This window comes from Gopherus flavomarginatus, chromosome 3 (genome assembly GCF_025201925.1).
Source record: "Gopherus flavomarginatus isolate rGopFla2 chromosome 3, rGopFla2.mat.asm, whole genome shotgun sequence".
NCBI classification, from domain to species: domain Eukaryota; kingdom Metazoa; phylum Chordata; order Testudines; family Testudinidae; genus Gopherus; species Gopherus flavomarginatus.
This window is the reverse complement of record NC_066619.1, coordinates 51,055,246-51,079,511: the sequence shown is the minus strand read 5'-3', so window position 1 is coordinate 51,079,511 and position 24,266 is coordinate 51,055,246. Positions and strand designations below refer to the sequence as shown.

The window sequence follows — 24,266 nt, the reverse complement described above, 5'->3', positions numbered from 1 at the left end:
CATTCTGCTTATTTCAAATTCACTCTGTAACTTTACTTGGATATGTTATACTTCTTAATATCCTTTCCTAAACTGTTGTGCAAAATTGCACTGTGCTGTGTTCCAACACACAGATAGTGGCATTTCAAATGGTGGCTGGAGTTATTCCTAAAGAGAGAGAGTTACTAGAGTAAAGTGATTTGGGATTCTTCAGGAGGAAAGATGCTATACAAATGTGAGATTTCACTGAAAGAAATCGTCTTATGCCATATAACTTTAAATATGGTCACTATTACTATTTTAAAAAAATGCATATTTCATAATGGCAATAAAGTACTTCAGATTTGGTTAACACAAAACTTGGGTTCCTCGGACTTTGAAAAACTAAACTTTGAGCTTTTAAAATTGAAATAAAAGGTGACATTGTCTTTATAGCCATGGAACTATTGCTAAAACAGCCATTGGACTAACCTTGAAAGCAAATATCTAAGGAGAGGTTGAAGAAGAAATTCAAGCTAGCTTGAGGAAAACAAATTAAATATTTGCAAAAGAACATAAAACTAATTACTTATTTCCTACTTTTTAAAATTTCCCTCAGCTATAATTTTTTATAATGGAAATAACACTTTTTCAAATTATTCTGTAAAATATTGCTGCTATATTTAATTTATTATAAGAAGAAAACAAAGGCCATTTTCCATATTTCAGAAATATGGTTAGAGGAATATAGCGTTTCTTCCTGCAATATCATTCAACAATTCAACATTTCAAGTGTCTTACGTAAATCAGTGAAACATTTAGGGACAGATTGTGGCTGACCCTCATGAGGGGACACAGCTGGGGAGCACACAAGGACTCTCCTTTCCCCCATTTTGTGCTGCCCTTGAATGAGTCCATCATAACTACTGTCTCTGCACTCCTTTGGTGATCTCTTAGCCTCTTTGCAGTGACTCACAGAGTGATCTGACTGCATTTATAATCTGGCTGCACCACCCACCCTGAAACAGAACCTCTCCTAAAACTCCTCACAGCATAAAGTGGAACTGCATTGTCTCTACTGAGGCCATTGGCTAAATGCTAAACTGTGACCCTCAGTAAGCATATATCAAAATTAACCCAACTTAATGCAAAATATTAATGATAAGAAACTAGTTCTTACAAAAAAAAAAAGATAAAATAGAAAAAATGAAAAGCATCCCTGAATCATCTTTACTTTATGGCACCCCATCAGACTGTACAGACCACTTACAATATCAGGCAGAAGCCAAAGAAAGCCAAAACCAATCCAAGATGATACTACAAATTTATAATGTCCATATTTCCACTAACCCCCAATAAAACATATCTACAATATCCAAGTGGCTGTAAGAGAAACAGGTGGATAATCGCTGAGGCAATCAGAATTGACATTTTCTCCCTAGAAACACATGAAATGGAGTTCAACACTCTTCATATTTATCTTATAAGCAAGGAGTCATTTTGTCTCTGGAAAAATATAATAGATCTTATAAAAACGTTTTTTTGTTTAAACAATAAAAGAACTGAATTATAAAACACGGCAATTAAGACACTACAACGTATTTTTGTAGATTATTAAAATATACCTTGGGCAATGATGACATGACACTTGGAATATTTATTCTTGTATGTTGCAACTTTTTGGTTTTGAAGTTGAATTCTGGTCCTTCACACACAGTCTGAGTAAAAGGCCCTATCTACCGAGTATGAAGTGTAGTTGTAGCCATGTTGGTCACAGAATATTAGAGAGATAAGGCGGATGAGGTAATATTTGTAACTGGACAAAGGTCAAAAGCTTGTCTCTCCCACCAACAGAAGTTGGTCCAATTAAAGGTATTACCTCACCTGCCTTGTCTCTCTACCTACATTGTGGCAGGAGTGGAGTTCACTCCCCCTCCCCCAAATCCAGTAGCTGGGCACTGAACACTGTTGTAGTCTGACTGCTACTACAGTTCGTGGCAAGTAGTAGTGGCCATGACCAAGTGTGCCCTCCTCCGTGCAGGGCTGTGGTCGTCCAGTGGATCCATTTTACAGACACACTGGCAATGTCCACACTATCCTACCCAATACCACAAACATAGTTGTACATTGTGCCAGGCAATGCCCGTGTGGCCTCTTCTCATCTGATCCTTCCCCTATGCAGCAGAACAGTGGCATTGGCATTACATTTGGGGTCCTTTGAGCCTGCCCAAGAGAACACAGGAATAAGCCCTTACAGATACATTTTTTAACATAACACATTCACATAACAAGCAGAGTAGTCACTTACAAAGCTGGGACTCAATCCTGATCCCATGGAAGTCAGTGGGAGCTTCATAATTGGTTTGAATGGGAACAAGATCAGTTCTCTCTGGATTTATAAATCCCACCCAGACCGGCATAGACCAGGATATAAATTACATATTCTTTCCTAACATTGCAAGATAATGCTTCATCTTGTACTTTATTGTGAACAATTAAAAGAAAGCAGAAAACCGACATAAATCCAAGTCATATCCCATATCAACAGTTACATAAATTTCCTCTCTCTAGATCAGCATCCCTGGAACTCAAAACTGGTGGAACATTGTGTTGATCCAGGATCTCTTATTATTCATTGTTTAAATCTAAATTTTGAATATTTTGCCACAAACTTTTGAGATACCCTGGATATCATAACTGCCTCTGTTGTTATCAACTATCACCATATTTTTAGTGCCATCTTGCTTGGTAAAGAGCATCTAATTTCTAAAGCTGGTCAAAACTGGTCTATTTTGTCATGAAAATTGAAAAAAAACCAATTGTTTTAATTTTTCAATCAAAAATATTTTGAATTTTGTTTTTGATTAAAATGTTCAGAATGAAATTTGTCGAAGTTTTGTATGAAACTTTTTTTGTAGGAAAAAATCCTTCTTTCTCTTACCTTCATTTAGTGAAAACATGGTGTGTTTTCCTTCGTCTCGATTCTTTCTTTATGCTCCGCCCCCCTTTTTCCACTGGGGGAGTGCAAAGCGGGGGGGTGAATTAATGTTAGAAAAAGTCAGGGGGAAAAACACTTTTTTTTTCTCTCACTCCTTATCTCTCCCTCATTTGAAAAAAATCCACTGTTACTTTGTTACTTTCTCTCACTTTGAGACAGAGAGTTAAAAAGTGAGAGAAAGTGTTACTTTAAAAAAGCAAAAGTGTTACATTCTTTCACTTTAATTTTTTTTACATTTCCTCCATTTTTCTTTTGGGAAGGGGGAGGGGATAAGAACTGAGAGAAAGTGGTATTTTCCCTTTTCAAAATGGAAAAAATTGAAAATATTTTAACGTCTGTTTTTTTAAAAAAAGTCAAAACTGAAATTAATTTGGATGAAAAAATATCTACTAATTTTATTTGTTTAATTAAGCATAGATATGGTCAACCTTTTCTTGAATTGAATCAGCTTGCCACAAGAACTTCCCCATCAGTGCCAGCTATGGGATACTGCCTATGGTCAGGAAAAACCTATCTGTCTCTAAAAAAAAAAAAAAAAAAAAAAAAAAAAAAGGGGAACCTGTTTCCCAACTGATCATGGAGCCCAGGTCTGATAAGATCTTCATGTCTCCTGACCAATCACCCTACAGCCAGCAGCCACAGTATGACATGTCTATTTGTAATGCTGCCCACAGAGACTGCAGAACATCCACCTGCCACCATTGCTGCTGCTGTGAGGAAGAGTTGCCAAGCAGGGGAGCAACATAGAGAAGACTCCATGATGTCTAGGTTAGGTATTGTGTGGGGATGGAAGAACTGATTTTTTCTGGGCAGGGGGAAGGAAGATGTATGGAACTGGATTGATGAATTTTTGGAAGTGGGAGAAGTGTATTTTACTTAGGAAATGTCACATGATCTCCAGCTGAGGCAGAAAGTGTTCATGGTGCTCCTTGTTAAAATGTTGGTGGCACATTACTGACTTCACCACACACCTACTTGGCAAGGCTCTATAATTATGGTAAGTGAAGTCTCATTTTATGTCTTCCTTTAAATCCATCTTTTTCATGAACTACTCAAGTTGTAAATGCCACACAACACATTTCTGTATTGATTGTGTCATACTGTATTGTACTGTGCTCATACCATCCCCTCAGTAAAAAGGCCCTATGAACCAATGCAGTTGTACTGAAGCTCATAAAATGAGACTTCAGTGGTGCAGAGGGCATTGTATTTCCTCTATAATTGGGGTGACATTCAGCCCTGGGCAGAAGGCAATCAGGAGGCCTATACACCATGTAAACTCCATTTAAGGTCTTAAAATAGGACTTCAGTGGTGGATAATAGGTATTGTGCTCTGCAAAGAGGACTGGAAGGGGTTAAGGTAGCCAGGTAGGTCTATTAACTCCACAGGCTGCACCTGGAGGAAGAGCCAGAGAGCAAGGAATGCAAGCAGGTTTGGCTGTGCAGGAACAGGTTGGGCCTGTAAAGCCGGGAAGCTGGCAACAAACAAAGGCTGCTTATGGGAAAGGGTAATCACTCCCTGGGAAGAGGGAGAAGTGTTTGGAGGCTGCAGCAGTTGTAGGAAGCAGTCCAGGGTAGGAGCAGTGAGGGCTGGGAGAGGAAAGTCCAGAACTCCTGGGTGTAGGGTCCCTGGATTGGAACCCAGAGTAGTGAATGGGCCTGAGTTCCCCAACCAGCCACCGAGGGTATGGCATAGACCTGTGAGGTAGTGAACAGGATTACTGTCTGGGTCTCTGTGAGAGTGATGGAGAATAGAAGGACTGTACCTTGAATGGGGGGAACACTCTGTGACCTAGCTGGAGGGCTGAGTCATGAAGAGGATGCTGTGGTTACTGGGACAAGAGAGGAGCTGCAAACCTGAGAGAGTGTGATGGTGTGCAACCACGGGAAGGGGTATTGACCTCAAGAGTGACCAGAAGGAGGCGCCAGACAAGTCGTGAGTCTCCTGTGACATTCACCTTTAAGATTGTAAATTAATTATAAAGAGGATTAATAATATCACCAGATCCCCAAGATGAAAATATAGCCTTATGTGTATCATTTGAGTTTGTTAATTTGGGTACCAAGTAAAAAATGGATCAGTTAACATGAACTTTAACCATTTTTTCAACAGTTGATCCCAGTTACCGTCTTTCTAAATCTGTATGTGTACAGTCTAAATTAATTTAGTTATTTCTTTATCCAAAATAGTATATTTATGTAATTTTGCTGCAGCTAAGAAGCACTGAGGGCCATGTGACATTGAGTCAGCTTTACACAGTACATCTTCTCATTTCACCTGACTGAAGATCTGGTGATATGCTTCCACCTTGCAGAATATAAATATGCTTTCAGATTTTATTGTTACTAGTAAGGAAGACAACTTCTTTTCAGGTAAGAAAAGTTCAGGGTACAAGTACAAAGTTTTATTTGTTAGTCTTTAAGGTGCCAGTGGACTCCTCCTTGTTTTTGTGGATACAGACTAACACAGCTAACCCAATATTTTATTTGTTTTGTAATTCAAAATGCCAACAAACAAGCTTCAGGGCAAGTTATTGTCTGAACATCAACCATGTAAACTGTGAACCTGCAACCTTCTCCAACAGCCATATCCATGAAGCTAGACCTGCATTTGTAACAAGCATGCTATTGGTTCCAATTTTACCTTAGATCTGCCAATTGTATATGCTTGTGAATATCTAAGGAATGCAAAACATCAATGAGCCAGACTCAGTCCTCAGAGAGAGAAAAAAATGGTTTTTTTTTTCTTCCAAATGGTAGCATCTGGCCCTTAGGGGTTTTAATATGCCAGCTCCTACCACAATGTTATAAATTGTCATAGTTCATTTTCTGTAATAATTTATATAGTCTGTGGCAACATAATATAAAACACAAGACTACTGAAGCATATTCCTCAGCAAGCTACCTTAGGTATACTTGTATCATATACATATATTTAAGGTTTTGTTTTTGTTTTGTTTTCTTTAAGTAAACCTTATCGCCTAAAATCTCAACAGATAATTTTCCCACAGTTGTTTATGTTTCGGTGGTGGTGTTTTTTTTTTTAAACAGAAGGCACCAAGTCACCCATCTAATGCACTTTGCGTGATTGAATGCATTTCATAGCATTAATGCACGTAACCTGTCGTGATTGTGATGTGTGAAAAATCTTTTACCCTTATATTTGGGAATCACTATCACTCTATTTTGTAAACATTAAGTAAAATACCTTTTAGATGCACCTGCTCCTCAGCTTATGGGCCAAATTCTTGCTGGTAATACACATGCAGTAAGCATACCAGAAATCCTATATGTAGCAGTGGGAGAGAATGTTGGAGGTTGCCTGTCTCTGTGCAGGCTCCTCCCCAAAATTAGAGACCTCTCAGCATGTCTGTAACTGAAGTAGTGTATATGTGGGCATGAGTTTAACAGGGCTTGGCTATAGGGAAGTTAACATCATCCATATGTATTTGTGTGCCCATACGTATCAACACAGATCAGTGCAACCATGCCATGAAAAAAATTGACTCTCAGCAGGAAAAAACTATAGTCACAACTGGTAGAATACGGTTCATATTAGTGACACTTTTGCAGCATATTTGTGTCCATTAAGACTTTTATCTATTTTAGGAAAATTGCTATCAATCGTTCTGTACAGTTGTTTTTTTCATTGAGTCTTCTGGGTTTACATGACATGGCTGTCAAAATGCCTGTGCCCAGTCTACAACATGATTTACATGGCTTGAAGCACCAGGGAAACTATACATATGCAGGAAAATGGCTCAGAAATGTTATAGTGTATATGCACTGTTAGAGGTCAGTTTCATCACATTAGCCAGAATTTGCCATGCTCTCTGTGTTTATTTGGAGAAGGATTATTCATGTTAGAAACACATGGCTATATGAAATAGTTGTAACCAGACAGGCAATATGGTCCATAGCGAATAAGTAGGAGACATGGAATTTATTATTAGTTGTGTCACTGATCTGCTCTGTGACCTTGGGCAAGTCACTTCACTTCTCTGTGCCTCTGTTTTCTCTACCACCCTTCCTCTGTCTTGCTTACTTGGACTGTAAACTCAGCTGGGCAAAGACTGTCTCTATGTTAATACAGCGCCTAGCATAATGGAGTCCTGATCTTGGGTGGGGCCTCTAGGCCCTACTCTAATACCAATAAATTATTACTACTATTATTATTTATAATACCTGAAATATGTTATAGTGACTCCAGCGTGTTGTAAAAATAAAAACACATTTTGGGAACACAGGAGCTGCTGTACTTCGTGGTCCATTCAGCTGAGATTCCTGTGTTTGACAGTAGCCAGTGCCAACTGTTTTAGAGGAAAGTGCATTAAACCCTGCATGAAGTAGTAATGGGATAACCTCTACCCGGTTGAGAAGAAGCTTATCCTGTGGCAGGTTATCTTTATACATTGGAGCATAAGAATTTACATCCCTTCCAAATTTACTATTGTAATTCTGGGTGTGTTCTTTCACAAGTCACTGGTGGAGCTCTGGCTCAAACTGTTTATGCAGGAACTGAGTTTTTTGTAGTCTATCCAAGGCATCATGGTAGGACCATGTCTCAAGAGTGAATCCTAGATCTACAGAGCACTGACTGTGTTAACAAAGGCCACAGTTTCAGAGTGTTTGATTATGGTAACTGGTTTTAAAATAAAAAGACTAAAGGGAACACCTGAATTCTCCCTTGTAAAAACATACTACAGTATTCTACAGTAACTTCCCCAAATTCTGCAGCAGTATTATGGTGCAATGCAGGAGTCTTGACAATTACTACTGTAGATTATGGTGTGCAGTACTTATTATATGGGACATTATCTTTGTGAATGAAGATGGGACCTAAACCAAAATCCTCAGGGCAAGCACCCCTGTTCCAGAAGGTGATCTGTGGTTCTGCACTTCATGACTGGCCCTATTTAAAATAGGCGAAACCGAAAGTTCACTCATATTTTGTGCCTAGGGTCCCTATGGAGTTGTGACTGGCAGGGGCAAAGGAGGGTGCCCCGTGAAGGTACTGTTCCCATGTAGTTTTGGAGAGGAAAAGCCCTGTGCTACATGTCAGCTGGGGATGGGGTGCGTGTGTGTGTGTGTGTGAGAGAGAGAGAGAGAGATTTGGCCCGAACTTTGCTCCTCCGCTAGCCTCTCCCGGGGGGGGGGCCTGTGTGCTAAAACCAGGGATTGGGGGTTGCACAGCAAAGGCAGGGCGGTTTGCTGGGCCCCAGACCCCCCACACCTTGCTCAGCCTTGGGCATTGTTTGCACACCTCGTCCCTTCTGCTTCCGGAGGCAGCGCCGGGGATGATTTGCTGCAGATGACATCAGCTGTGGATGCTGGAACAGCGGCAGCAGCAACGCGCCGGCATGTGTCGGGTCTCCCCCTCCTCCTCCCCGGGTCCCAGCCCTGCACCGTCTCGGTATAAAAGCGCCACCGCCTCCCCGCCCGCCCTCACTCGCCTGCTGCCCGCAGCCCAGCACCACTCGGCAGCTCCGCGCCGAGGAGGGAGGCACCGCTGGAGATAATCCTTTCCCTCCCTGCCCCCCATCCCGAGCAGCAGCAAGAGGAGAGGGGCTGGCAGGATGGCGACCGTGGAGGTGGAAGCGGAGCCGGACCCGTCTTGTAGCATCCCCAACCCCGCGTCCCCCTCGCCCAGCCTCTCGCATCGCTTCCTCGACAGCAAATTCTACCTGCTGGTGGTCATCGGCGAGCTCGTGACCGAGGAGCACCTGAGGCGAGCCATCGGCAACATAGAGCGAGGTAAGCTGTCCGTCCCGCCCCCGGGAACAGCCCTGCTGCTGCGGGTGGGAGGCACGGGGACAACCACAGGTTGCACAGAAGTCCTTGCTGTTGTCTCCTGTCCCCCTTCTATCGGCCATAAATGCCCCCGGCTCGGCATCCGCCCTTGGCTCCTCACCGTCTGCCACGAGCGGGGCTGCAGCTCGCAGCGTTCGGCGCCAGGAGTCAAGATGTTGCCTTCACTAAGCCACAAGGAAAAAAGAATCTGATGCAACCACTCCCTTTGCTCGGAGGGGGAAAATCCTCTGCTCCGAGCTGCAGCGCAGCGCCAACTGTTGGCAGCGGGGCTCGCCCAGCCCAACCCAGACAGGCTTCAGCCTCCGCTGGCGGACACGCGCCTTGGAGGGGTCGGGAGGGTAGCCTGGCTTGGAACCGGCGGAGGGATGCAGCTGTGGTTCCTGAAGCGGTTTTGGTGGTTCAGTTTGGCGTCCGGGAGGGAGAATTTTCCTCTTAGTTGAAGGAGCGCCCCACCTTGCGTGTCATCATTGCCCCTTTTTACCATTTCAGAAGGAAAACGGCGGAAAGCCAAACAAATCTCTGCCTGCTGGAGAGGGGCTGCTTATTTTCTGCCCTTTTCCTTTACCCCCTCGGACCTAGGTGTCACTTCTCTATCGAGAATGTCCAGACATAAGGAACGGGGGACAAAGACTGCAGGAATCTGATCTTTGTGTTCAAGCCAATGCTAATCTAGTAGTGTAGGTGCAGTATCAGGAGACATATACGACTATTAAGTCCATAAAGCAGCAACCGCAGCAGCGATGAAGGAGAGAGCTCCTTCTATATCGCATTGGCTTCCCCCGCACAAAGATCTGCAGTTGGCTTTTGCTGCACCCACACAGCCTGAGACACCCAGACACAAGGAAGAAGGTGAACGGGTGAGACAACAGACCTCTCCCTCCACTGCAACTGATCTCGAGCCGCTCCCCGCCCCTCAACTATTCTTGCTTCTCCGTGTCCCCCCCGCCATTGTTACTGCGCTGTGCTAGTGTTTTTCTCTGCAGAGGTCGTTCCGGTCTTCTGCAGCAGCAGCAGCAATGCCTCCCTCGATTTCTCTATTCCCTTCTTGGTGCTGCTGGAGTCTGTCTGCCCAGAGATACCGGCTCGTGGGCGTGGTGCAGTCCGCACTGCGGTCCCTATGGCAGCCCATAGCGGACAAAGGGCGTTCACATAGCCGAGGAAAAAAAACATTTTAAACAGTTATTTTTTAAAAAACAAACTGCATTTCCTCACTGCAAAATAAAATCCAAGGGATTTGGGGAGTGGTAGTTCTGAATAGCAAGGAAGCCCTGAGGAGGAACTCAGCTGCTTCTATTGTTTCCAACTTTCAGCAACAAGAATTTTTTTTGCTTTAGAGAGTTTTACAGAAATAGATTTTACAGGAGAAAAACAACAAAGATTTAAGTGATTAAAATTTAAATATCTGAACATTAACTCTCATAATCCTTACATTATCCAGCTACAGGCTGCTGCTATGACTCAGTATATTTGCTATATATTTTTTTTAAAAGTCACAACTCCATCAAAATATAAGTGAAAATCATGATTTTCTTAGTCAATTCTTGATATTGTTTCTAAATAATAGATTTCAGTGAATTGGAAAATGCTATGATTGCACAATATTGAGATGCAGTACAAATAAAATAATTACTAGATGCCTTTAGTTTATTAAGCTACATTACTGATGTTTTTGTAACAAATGTGTTTTGTTTTTTGGGCTGATGAGGGTAGAGATTTCAGAAAATGTCCATTGTCAGAGAGAGATCTTTAGACAGTGAATTTGTTACCATTCCTGGTTTATAGGTGTGGTTCAGCAGTACAAATAGGACTTCAATTGTCTCTTTCTATTGTTGCTTCAAAACCCACCATCTGTTTTACTTCATTATTTTTTTCCAAATTTATCTTTTACTCCTTTCTGATTAAGGATTAGCTAGTCACAGCTAACCACTTTTAAAATTACCTTTTTTTATATTTATAGCTGCCATTGTCTTCTAGTGAAAACTGCTGATGCTGTTGCTCTGCTCTGTTTTTAGAACCAGTTGGTCATTGTATTTTCCTAATTTTACCCAAGTTTTGATTGAGTTAAAGCTGAGTTGGCTGTATTTTTAAATCAAATTATTAATAATTAATAGAGCAAACGGATGTGTCTTCTGCCCTTAAGACATCTGATGTCATCCTTCCTCTGAAGAAATCCTCTTCAGGCTCTTGAAGCTTCTGCTGTGTAATTCCTGCTGTACAGTTTCCATTGCTGCCACCTAAACTCGCAAAGCTTAGCATCTTTTAAAATTTTAGATATTTATAAGAAACCCTGTGGGCTGTCTACTCAAAATGTTGGATTAGAAGTCACCTCTCTCCTGCAGGTGGCAGATGATCTGATTAGGAATTCAACTACTGGAGATATCACTGATCTGATGTTCAGCTGCTTTGTTCTGGATTAACACATGGGGGAGTCTGTAGCTGTATATTTGTGGACTAAATATGGGCTTGATGAATCCCTTCTTTTCTGAGGAAAGCTCACTACTATCTGGAAAAAATATTCCATTCCAAAACCATCCATTCTCTACAAGGCCTTCAAGAGTTCAGCGTCCCTGTTAATTCTTCTTCTTTGTTATCTTGTCTGGTATGTCTTTTGAGCATCATCATTGAAGATTGTGGATTCTTGTACAGTACTGAAGAGAAACAGAATCGGAGACGATATTATCTAATAATTTACATCAGTGGTTTGGTCTTATGCAGCCTGGATGATTGCAGATTTAGTTGCTTTAAATTTTATGAAGAGAGGGTTTCTTGTTTTGAGTTTGCCAACTGTATTTTTAAATTCTGAAATATCTCTTTCTGTATAACTACTTGTTTTGAAATGTCAGTCTTCTAGTGGTCTAGGGTTGCCTTCTGATGTGCCAAAAAATGGCTTCCAGATCTATCCACAGACTAAGGCTTGTGGGTGTGCCCATTCTGCTGTATAATTAGTCCAGGGGCTAGCGCCATCTGTATTTCTAATATCCCGGAAAGAAGTAATGATCCTAGTTCCATTGTACTTCTACTGACTACATGCATAACAATACATATATTTATCTTTAAATTGTCCTTAGTTTATAGTTCCAGATTTATCTCCATCTCACTTAAACCTGACGTTATCATTTTTACTATTTGAAATATGGTGTTTATATCAGAAATGCTGAATCATGGACCTTCAAGTACAGAAAATGCTCTTTAAGATAAAGAAAATAATTACATACACCTCTACCCCAATATAATACGACCTGATATAACATGAATTTGGATATAACATGGTAAAGCAGTGCTCTGGGGGGTGGGGCTGCATACTCCGGCGGCTCAAAGCAATTTTGATATAATGCGGTTTCACCTATAATGCGGTAAGATTTTTTGGCTCCCGAGGATAGCAGGATAGAGGTTTATCATTTTAAGCTTCCAGCATTTTCTTCATCTTCTGTTTTGCACATTGACAAGCTGAGCAATCTGGCTCTGTTCCAGCATTGTATTGTAGAATCTCAATCCAGGCATAAATCTACGCTCTATATATTTGCATCAAAAGGATGTCCGTGCACCGAACGATGGCAGGACAGACACTATGTGCCTGCAACATCACTGAATCAACGTCTGTGTTGCTTAATAGGTCTACCAAATGCTTGTAGTCTATCTCTAAACAACACCATTGCTCATCATTCAGGATTTGCTAGTATAGGTCAATGAGCTGTTGTCTGGAGCTTGCCTGAGTTTAGGACTTGTTTAATCACCATTGTTTAGCTTCATGATCTATGGTCAGTGTACCTTTACAAAAAGCATTTCTCTGATGTTCTACTTATCTGGATGATGCTTGATGCTGGGTATGATATCTTTAAGATTATTCTTGATTTGAAGTAATTGACACATGGAAACAGTTAAATGTGAACACTGTTACTGTGGTGTATTTAATTCCCAAATTCATTCACCAAAAAATGCACTGCATGACCAAGAAGTTTCTAGCAAGTGAAGATAGGAAGACTCCTAGCAGAGGGTGACCTCCGGTGCCTACATACAAAAATGTTACAATTCAAGTAGTGAGAGAGCCCCTCTATAGTTCAACTAAGTAATTTAGTTAGGAAATTATTTTAATAAACTATTATGAAATGTATGGAAAATTATATATTTCTAAAACTTGTATTTTAAAAATTGTTTAAAAATTGCAGTTTATTAATAAAGTGACATACCCCAATATCAGGCACATTGATAGTCTGGCTGAAAAGCTGTCATAAAGACACACATGAAAAATCATTAAAAGTAGCTGCTTTCTATGTGCCTTCTGGACCTGCTGCAGAATGAGCATTCCTATGATGTCATTGGTGGCACAAAGTAGCTATTGAATCAAAACAGCAAGCTAAGAGTTAAATCATCTCCTCCCCTGCAAAATCACATGGAAATGGGAGAAATAAACTTGTATTTCAACAGATTTGAAGCTGCCGGAAGCATTAGATGGATATAGCAAAGGCCTCTGGAGTGGGCAGAGGGCAAGGCCCTTGAAATGCAGATCTTCAGACTTGTATGGGGAATCCAGTCATCAAACCTATTGATCTCAGGCGAACCATGGTGAACTGTCTCTGTGACTTCTTTCTTTTCATCCCTACCATCCAGTCAGGCTAGAACTAGGGTTTCTTTTTTCCCACTTGAGGGAGAAGAAAGTGGGAAATAGGAGTTAATGCTCAAACTAGCAGAACTAAGTCATGTTGGAATTTCCAGAAGAAATGCCAGGGGATGGTACCATATTGAGTGGCTGCCCTCATCCTTACTCTAGCTCCTCCAACTGGGTCCTCCCTCCCAACTACTGCAGAGCCCCAACTCCATAGTTGCATGACAGGACATGTACGGAAAAGCCAGAGAGATGATTCAGCTTATGGGAATGGGAAGAGGCAGATACCATTATAGGTTCCTTTCCCTCGACCTATCCAGCTTGGCTAGTTTTTGGTTGTCTAATCACCACACCCCAGCAGAAGAGGATGAACGTTTAAATTTATTTTCAGAGTGATGCGAGTACCTGTACCTTATTGGAGAACAACTGCCTCTACACTTTTTTTCATTTTTTAAAAAATAAAGAATTTTTGAGTTGTAGAAAAAAACAAAGCATTCCAGACCATTTCATTCATTTCATATTTGGTTTTCTCATTCCTGTGATATTTAAACTGGTAACTTCATTTTCCCCTCCCAACTATAAACTTTTAAAAATATTTATTATGGAAAGATAAGTTTCAGTGCCTTACATGTGTCAAGAATCTTCCTCTTTAAATAACTGAGAAAAGAAACTGAACACCAAAGTAGTAGGACTGTTTCCAATTTAGTTTAAGAGAGGAGCTCAAGTAGTATATTTTACGTTTCAGAGAGACAGAATTTTGACACTTATTGAACAAAGGGAATAAAGTAACAATTTATATTTTCACTTTAAATGAGATGGCTCATTATTAGCATAATAGCTCTTCATTGAGATATCTTCCAATTTAATACTTAAAGTATTGGGAGTATAATCATTATAAGCTGATGTCATTTTTTTTTCATGGGAGCAAACACAATCATCTTGTAACGTGGCCAAAATATTCCCCTGAATAATTTAGTTTTATGCAGCTCAGTAGCTAATGATCAATAAAAACAATGTATTATTATGTTGCAAGTCAGTTTGGGGGCATATACTATCAATAAATATGTCATAATGCTGCAGAATCAAAAAGCAATTCTCAGATTGCAGGAGCCATCACTTTTTAGCACCAATGAACTGATTTTCCCTCATTTCTCACTGACCAGTGTCTTCAGGGGTGTCAGAATGTTCAGTATCATACAATATTGGGCTATATAGTGTCAAATGTGTGGATATGAGAGAGAGAGAGGATGAGACACAAGCAGGCTTTGGAATGGAGAAATATTTAATTCTGATGAATGAGAATCCAAAATATTCAGTTGAAAACTTTCAAACCACACATGTTAAATATGAATATATATATTGTGTTTTGACTTGTAGGAATCCGATCATGGGACACAAATCTGATTGAATGCAACTTAGACCAAGAACTGAAACTTTTTGTGTCTCGCCATTCAGCTCGGTTTTCTCCTGAAGTTCGAGGTAAGAGCCCTTTTTAGTTTTGACCAATGTTTGACATAACTTTAAAAAAAAAAGAGTAACAAAAAACAAAAAAACCCAAAAAAGCTACTGCATAACTCTGCTTAGTTTTTAGTCTTTGACACAGGATGATTGTTTTCTCTATTTAAAAAAAAAAAAAGCTTCAGATATTATATTCTTTTGTCAAAATATTCAAATATTTGATGCAATATATTTGATAGTACTTTGTACGGTAAACCAACTAAAACCTATGCTTTAGTTATGTTGCATATTCAATGCTATGTTCAACTTCATTCCATATTGATATTTGGGTGCTACTGAGGTTTAGGCAATACTCATTATTTGAATGAGTAGTTGTTTTCCTTAAGGTAAAGTGACAGATTAGCAGCCCTGGAGACTGGAGGCCTTTTATTAGAATAGGCACAGCACAATCTCAGCAGTGTGTCTTGATACTGACTTGGATGGACTACTTCTAGAGAGGGATGGGGGTGGTTCATTCTCTAAAATCATTCACTCATGGTTCTCTCTGAGAGTAAGTCTGTAACAAAAGGTGGAGGTTTTTGTCTCATGGAAATGTGTTCACAAGGAACTGGATTTAGCCTATCAACTCCTGCTGAACAGGTCACCAAAGAGCTATCAAAAGGTAGCAACTATTGGTTACTACTTACTTGGGCTGGAATTGAACTCATAACTGAAAAGTGAAAAACTCCGTTGTCCTGTAACAGTTCTCTGCCCCATCCATTTCCTTACTTAAGGTACATTTTGAGAAAGAATGAGTAAGAAGCTTTTGCTTTCTCATGAAGTTCAGGTATTTCTTTGCATCAGAGCAGGCTCTGTTCAGCAAATTACTATCTTGGGGCAAGGCTACACTCCATCCCTCAGTTAATGAAAAGGAGCAAAGAATCCTGTGGCACCTTATAGACTAACAGACGTTTTGGAGCATGAGCTTTCGTGGGTGAATACCCACTTCTTCAGATTGTTGCATCTGAAGAAGTGGGTATTCACCCACGAAAGCTCATGCTCCAAAACGTCTGTTAGTCTATAAGGTGCCACAGGATTCTTTGCTGCTTTTACAGATCCAGACTAACACGGCTACCCCTCTGATACTTAATGAAAAGGGTTTTCAGCTGCCGGAAACCACAGTTCTCCAGAGATCTACATAAACCTCAGGGGAATCCAGTAGAAGACATGTGCCTCAGCACCAGTTCCATAGAATGGAATATTGTAATTTAAAGATTAATACAATTTTCAGCTGATTTCCCCCTAGTTAGTTGGGGAGGGGGAGAGGGCCCTGCTCCCCTTTAATCGCAAGTCCACCCTGTCTTCACATAGCACCTCAAACTGTTTTGGAGGGCCTTCTGTGGCATTTGGGTATGATGGAGGGGCACTGCTGGCCACCCCTTTGTTATGCAGAAAGGGAGGACTGGCTTACTCTGGGATTCTTTGTTCAGTCAAGTCAATTTCTTTTCCACCTACAAGTCAGCCTTTTCTTTTCCCCTATTTTGACTACACTGTGACTACACCTGAACTGCTAATTTTGCAGTATGATAAAGCCCTTCAGAATTGGTATAATTCCTGTTCTGTGAACATGGCTTGTATAGTGTTGTGTCTGAGTGGCTCAGATAGAATTTTCCACTCCCCTGCTTTGAATGGTTGAGGGAACACTTTTTCACTTTCATGGGGACTGTGGACTTTCATGGGAGGCATGAAACCTAAATCTTCTCTTCTGACTTCTCTGAAAGCCTGCTTTTCATATGAGGATTTGTACCAATAAAAATTAATTGTATAGTTTATTGTGAATCATACAGAATTAACTTCTGTCATTTCATGGGAATCTGATGATTGGTAAGTTTTCTACCTTTTTTTAATCAAATCTTGAGTTTAGGCATGTGTGCAATCAACCTTAGATGTTAATTGATACTATACAGTCTTTGTAGGTTGTTTTCACCGGTGAAATATTTGTGGATGTAAGTGTAACAACTAATGCAGCATAATATTGACTAAATAACATTAAAATTACTGGCCATGAGAATGGTAGAGATGGTTATGAAATGCTGGTTCAGGAGGTTCCTAGAATCAGTATCACAAATTGTAACAAAGAGATTCTTATGATTCTTGTCTTGCAGTATTCACTCTGTCATCTTGGATAACACACTAGAGCTTTTTCTGTAACTTCGTGCTGTATTAGTTATAACAGCATTTGTCTCTAATAAACAGACTGGTGACCAAATGTGCATAGACTCTGCCAGATTTAGAAAACCAAAAATTTTTGGACTTTTCCCCTTGGCCTGTGAAACAGCAGAACAAACTAAAAAAAAAGAATGAACGTCTAGGTTCTGGGCTTGCCATCGTTGACTTTCATGGAAGCAGGATCAAATCCAAAGTACATATCTTGCAATTTGGTTTAAATTTCATTGATCATGAACCAAATTCAGCAGTTTCCCTTTTGTTGCTTTGAGAGTACTTAGATGAGTAAGACTAGCAGGATTTGACCCTGAGGGTGGAACTGTACATTATACCTAAATTTAATTTGTAAATGTCTAATTTAAGATTTCAGCTAAAAAATTCTGTGCCTTTATTTTAGCAGAAACATAATTGTGCATTTCAGATTTTCAGCAAGTGCAGTTAAATGGCTTAACTTGGGACATTATTTTTTGATAGGTTTACATGAATTAAAACCAAGCAAATCCTCTGATATTATTTAAATAAAAAGTAAGATTATACACTTTATTTTTTCAATGGAAAGATTATAAAATCATCTAGGAAATATTCTCTAGGGATTGTATTTTTAGCTGCCTTTTTTGTCTAGACAGCCTGTTTAGTCTGTCATTGTGTAGCATTACAGCTTAATTGTATGTGACTTGAATTCATCACCATCTCTATGACAAACAGTATAAATGTGTTTTCTAGCATTGCTCAGTCTTTAAACAATAAGACACAAAAATCTATGTTCAAAGGCATTAAAGAATCTAGCTTAAACCTGAAAAAGTGAGGAAATTCAGAAGTGAAGCTGGCACTCTAGGTCAAATTCTACCCTCAAACGCTTGTATAAGACTCCCATTGACCTCAGTGAGATCCCTCTTCACAGAACTGAGGGCAAAATATTGGTGTCTATCCTCAGTGCCTTGGTACTGAACCCATGTGAGACTCCATTGTGCTTTCCATTTTGTGCCATTAAAAGGAGGCCTTTTTTGGAGCCCTTTTTGCATAAAATATCAAAGTAACTGATTTCTGTTGAAATTTCTGAGCCTGGATTGAAATTAAATTAACACTGATTTCACAACAGAGTTAACATTTTGTGTTAAGTGCAAAACCGACTAAATTTCTCCTCATCTTGGAAAATCCAGGTAGCTAAGACCCATGTTCAGTAAAACAAATATACAATAGTCACCTTCGGAGGTGGGGAATCAACCTGATGAGATTCCAGTAGGGCCCATCATGAACAAGATGGGGGTATAATTAAATAACAAATATCACCCTTAATTTTGAAACTTCGTGCTTTTGCCTGTTTAAAACCAAGCCCTTAGTGTGATCTAAACATAAAAGCAGATACACCTTTTGGGGTAGGCACTGTCTTTACTAATGTTTGTGTAGAGCTTAGCACAATGGGGTCCTCTATTTGCACTTTCATGGGGACTGTGGACTTTCATGGGAGGCATGAAACCTAAATCTTCTCTTCTGACTTCTCTGAAAGCCTGCTTTTCATATGAGGATTTGTACCAATAAAAATTAATTGTACAGTTTATTGTGAATCATACAGAATTGACTTATTGTCCAAATAAAATCCATTTTAGCTAAACCAGCAAGGATTGTGTGTAGACCAGTTCCTATTGTCTCCTTTCCTAGTTTGCCCCGAATGAACATGTCTTTGCCTATTCAGTACCAGGCAGGAGCTCACTGATATGGAGAGGAAGTGGAGGCCTTGTTGGTGGCCATTTCATCCATATCTACATCTACATCTTGAGAATTAAACAATGAGAAGGGCTTGCCTTGGGCCTTCTGTAGTAGGGTGAATTCTACCCAAAATGCATTGTTTCTGTGATGGAGAAATTATTTGAATAGAGTAGCACATTTAGAAATAGAAAGAATAAAAGGTCAGGTATCAGTTTAGTCTGCAGGTTCTCAGTGTGGTGGTTGTGAGTCCCAGTTGACTGACAAACATGTCCAGGGTGGGTTATCGCCCTCCCTGCTGGTTCTATCTTTTCCACTGGCTTTGTATTCCTTCTCTCTCCTTTGTCTTTTTGTGGAGAAGTGTGTGCACATACAAAATACGTAGCTATAGAGAGACATGCAACCACATGCATGCCAATTTGAATTCATCTGCTTTATTTTAATCTGTATTACTTTTGTAAGATGTTCGAAGAAACTTTCTGGAAGCAGATGTTGCTGCATAGGCATTGTTTGCACCACACTTTTAAATATAAACTTTCTGCTAAATGTCATCTTGTAATACAACGTGGCATAGATGCTTAATCAATAAAGGTCGCTCTCAGAGATGTGCAGCTTTTCTTGTGTTAAAATACACACAACATACCATACACACCTTTTTATTATTAATTATACTTGTTAAGTTGTTGCATATAAACCTTAGTGCTGCCTGACTGAATACTATGTGTAGATTTTTAATTAAAATGACATAAGTACCTTTTATTTGTCTTGTAATGGAGAATTTATGCATTGCATTTTAGCCATTATTACTTCTATAGAAATATGTGACTTTATGTGAGAAATACTGTACTGACTCTCTTTATGTTAAATAAATAGTCACATCTCCAATACTGAGACCATATCTTTGTTAGACAGAAAAACAATGGGTCAGATCTTCAGCTAGTGTCAATAGTGTAGCTCCCACTGACTTAATTGGAGCTATGCCAATTTATACCAGTTTAGAATCTGTTCTAATGCATTGTAAGATCAGATCCCCAAAATTACTGATAAAATGTAGTTATAAAGTTGTTTTTTAACTCTACTTTCATCAAAGTTTATTTTTTTAAAGTTAAAATATCTTGGACTACATTTGGATCTCATTTACACCAGCATAAACAAGAGTAACTGGGATCATCATCTGGCACCAGGTGTGTCTGTCTAGTATATTGTGTTTTGTGCAGAGAAATGGAGAGCACTATCAATGTCTAAGCACTGAGCAATGTCTCTAAATACTTAGATACATTCATCTTCAAAACACAAGTAATCTGGCATGTTAACAAACTCAGGGCTAGTCTATAAATATGATTATGAACCTAGTAGAGACTTCTGTACTTTGAATAACTATCTGGGGGGAATCAGGTTAACTCAGTATATATTTGGAGAGTTTAGTTCCAGTTGGCTAAAATATATGTTTTTGTGCTATAAAGTGGTTGCTACTTGGAAGAAAGAAAATGGAGGGGAGAGCTCGAGTGGAGAATTAAGCTGATTCATGCTGCTGGATCTGTGATTGGTGTTCCCTTTAAGGGTGTTGCTGCTAGCAATTTCACAGCAGAGTCACTGTCTCTCACTACAGAGTAGCGCTGAGGTAGGGGATTGCAGACGTCTTAGAAGAAGGTGAAAAAGGATCCCTGAGATGGTGCTCACTCAGGAAAGAAATGCAATGATTTCAGAAAGTATAATTAGCTTTATTTTGTAGTGTACAAAGATTTCCATAGATCAGTAAAGGATTACAAGTAAAATACCTAATATGTCTGGCTACAGGAATAGATATGAATTACTTAAACTCTTCCTTTTAGTGGTAATTAAAATTCCAGAAGTGTGCTACTAAGTGATTTTATTTGTTCAGTGAAATCAGTTGTTGCACTGACGTGACAATCATTCTTGAATAACTTGACACATCTGGTTTTTTTGGGAATAATCTCAAAGACAATTAACATGAATTTACATTACTGCTAAAACACCAGTACATGCTGATATTAAGCTGCTAAAGTGATTCAGCAATAGTACTGAGAAGTTTATTTTTAAATGCCTTGCATCACAAGTAGATGAAATTAGCATGTTATTATGAAACGCTCCAGTTCCCATAGCAAAGGGTCTTGGCTTGTATGTGGAGGGTGGGCAGCAGGGTAGGGTTAGGTGAGCCTTAACTGAGAATTTCCTTTTTAGATCAGCGGTTCTCAAACTGTGGGTTGCAACTTCATTTTTATGGGGTCACCAGGGCTGACTTAGACTTGCTGGGCCCAGGACTGAAGCCTGAGCCCCACTGTCGGGGGCCAAAGCTGAAGCCTGGCCCCACTGCCCGAGGCTGAAGCCAAAGCCCAAGGGCTTCAGCCCTGTGTGGTGGGGCTCAGGTTACAGGTCCCCTACCTGGGGCTGAAACCCTTGGGCTTCGGCTTTGCCCCCCGCGCCCCAGCCCTCTGCGTAGGGCAGTGGGGCTCGGGCAGGCTCAGGCTTCGGCTGCCCCCTCCTGGAGTTGTGTAGTAATTTTTGTTGTCAGAAGGGGGTCACGGTGTAATGAAGTTTGAGAACCGCTGTTTTAGATAATTTAAATTCCCATTGTTAATATTTATGTTGGGGTTTTTTGTTGTTGCTTTTGGAGGAGACATGATCAACCTTAGCTGTACACTCCCAAGATTTTTGCTGAGGGAGTACAGTATTACTCCATATTTCTCTTCGTTCAGTTGCTTCTTTCTAGACTCTGAGTTATTTTTGGTTGCCCCCTTTGTTATGGCTCACATTCATTCATTTCCAATGTCCTCTAATTATTGGCCTTTGTTCAGTGTCATTAGCACATGACCTTTCTCTGTTTTTTCATGTCTTCCTTTCTGGAATTGCTCTAAGTCTGTAACGAGGCTGTCACTGCCATTTGTCATCTGCTTTCTGGTTGTTGGCTTTTCATGTTCTTTCTATGATTTATCTTTTATCTCACTACCTAGACTTTCTCCATCTACTTTCACCTACAATTTATCAACCTTTTGATGAGTAAGTTGCTGGGAAAGACTGAGCTGAATATTAATGGTTTCTGTTTAGATATTTTAAAGGGCTTGATCCAAAGTCCACTGAAATAAATGGAAAGATTTCCATTGGCTTTATTGGGCTTTGGATCAGGCCTAGCGGTGCAGAATTATTATAGACCAGTGGTCTCTCCAACCTTTTTATGCAAGAGATCACTTTTTGAATTTAAGTGCAACCCAGGATCTACTCCGCACCGCTCACTCCATCCCTCCCTCCTTCCTTCCGTCGCTCACTCACTTTCACCGGGCTGGGACGGGGTTGGGGAGAGGGTGTGGGCTCTGGGGAGGGGATGAGGGGTTTGGAGTATGGGAGGGAAGTCTGGGCTGAGTATGGGGTAAGGGGCTGGGGTGCTGGAGGGGGTGAGGGGTGCAAGCTCTGGGAGGGAGTTTGGGTGCAGGAGGAGGCTCCAGGCAGGGGCAGACTGTTGAGGTGCAGGAAGGGGTATGGGGTGCGAGCTCCGGGGGTCAGGGTGTGGGTGGGGTCTTGGGGTGCTTGCTCCGGGAGAGAGCTCAGGGCTGGGGATTGGAGTGTGGGCTCCCATCGGGCGGCACTTACCTCAGGTGGCTCCCGGTCAGTGGCACAGGGGCTGAGGCAGGCTCCCTGCCTGCCCTGGCCCCATGCCACTCCCAGAAGTGGCCAGCATGCCCCCGCGACCCCGGGGGGGAGGAGGGACAGGGCTCTCCATGCGCTGCTCATGTCTGCCAGCGCACACCCCCGCCCCCGCAGCTCCCATTGGCCGCAGTTCCCCGTCCCGGCCAATGGGAGCTGCAGGGGCGGTGCTTGCAGGCAGGAGCAGCAATCCCTGACCTCCCCCAGGGGCCGTGGGGGCATGCTGGCTGCTTCTAGGAGTGGCATGGGGCTGGGACAGGCAGGGAGTGTGCCTTAGCCTCACTGCGCTGCCGGACTTTTAGCGGCAGGAGATCACGATTGACTGGCAGAGGCTCCAGGATCGACCAGTCGATCATGATCTACAGGTTGGTGACCACTGTTATAGACCAAATATTTTCTATCATTTTTAAAGGTAAAATAAGTGTTTGATCTCATGACTACCTGAAAGGAGGGGGGAAAGAAAATTATATTTCCCTATTATTCAAATGAGATGACACTTCGTTTTCAGTGAAAAACCCTCCTATGTATGTACAATAGTATAAGAAAGCCAAATCTGCTACCATTGTAGTCCATAGGAGTTTTGCCATTGACTTCAGTAGGAGCAGGCGCAGAACCTATGTGGCTGCTAACTGTATAGGCAGAACTGGAATAGTTAGTTATGCGCAATGTTGACAACTCTCTCAAATTCATTGAGAGAAATGCAATTTTGGCTGCTGCTGTTTTCAGTCTCGCAATGATGTGAAAAGCTCCAGACATCATATAATTTTGTGGAGGCAAAATCAGACAGAACTTCCAGTGCCCTGTAGACTAGAGGAGGGTACACTAAATTGCAGGCCTATCAAGAGACTGTTAATATTTCTGTGCACTTCACAGACCTTATTATGAGCCTAGGTCTCATGTTGCTACCTTAGGGGGTAACTGCCATTCACCCATTTCCCTGGTCAGTATTTAGACAATATAAATTCAGGTAAAGCTGGGACTAGAAGTCAGTTCTGTAAGGGTACATCCACAGCAAAAAATCCTGCAGCTGCAAATCTCAGCCTGAGTCAACTGATTTGGGCTCATACTACAGAGCTAAAAATAGCTGCATAGACATTCCTGCTCTAGCTGGAGCCTGGGCTCTGAAATCCTGGGATCTCATGTCACAACTCATCACTATGCTTTGCACTAGGTTGAAAGCTTTTCAGGGCAGTGTGTCAGGGGTGATCTGACCTAATGGTTGCAGCAGGAGTTGGGAATGAGGCTGGGTTATATACCAGTAGATCAAAGTCTGAGATATGGCAGAGGGCAGACTGAGAGTCAGGAGGCAGCGGGATCGGGTTACCAGGAGATCAGAGGTAATAAGAGCAGGTAGTGCAAGAGAAGGAGCTCTAAGCAGGGGAAAGAAACCCAGTTGCATGGATGACTTCTTGTTCCTGAGCTTGGTTAAAATACAACAGGGAAACCAATCAGGACCCACAGAATTCTGCCAGTCAGATCCCAGGACAGGAGTCCTCAGTCGGTTTCAGCTTCTAGTTCTGGGAACTTTTAGCAGGTCACTGTGTAACAGGTTGGAACTTACTGGCTCTTAATTTCCCTGTGGACCAAAATTTGAGAGCTGCAGACCCTGAAATATAGACCCTTTGTTCTAGATCCTGTTCAAGCACAGTAAGATAGGCGTCCAATCTTGATTGGGTCCTCTAGCAATAGATCCTGCAGCAGAGGTTAAAATTGCCTCACTCACTTTAAGAGTTGCAACAATATTAATTTTCACATCCATAAGGGTGGGGCAGTGTTCAAAAACCAGAAGACAGACACAACACCTCTGATTTAATCTTGTTTTAATTATCTTTTTTGGGAGAGGGAGGGGCTGACTCAAGTTATTTGAAC

The 24,266-nt window shown here is 41.1% G+C and overlaps 1 protein-coding gene across 1 annotated transcript in view; it reads left to right on the top strand.

Moving 5' to 3' along the window:
• Window positions 1-8,292: 8,292 nt before the first annotated feature.
• Window positions 8,293-24,266, top strand: part of MAP1B (microtubule associated protein 1B) — a 111,869-nt gene continuing 95,895 nt past the window's right edge. The window contains exons 1-2 of the mRNA XM_050945255.1: window positions 8,293-8,710; window positions 14,748-14,849. Of these exons, the coding sequence (XP_050801212.1) occupies window positions 8,533-8,710; window positions 14,748-14,849 (280 nt within the window). The 5' untranslated portion in view covers window positions 8,293-8,532. The remainder of the gene's footprint in view (window positions 8,711-14,747; window positions 14,850-24,266) is intronic.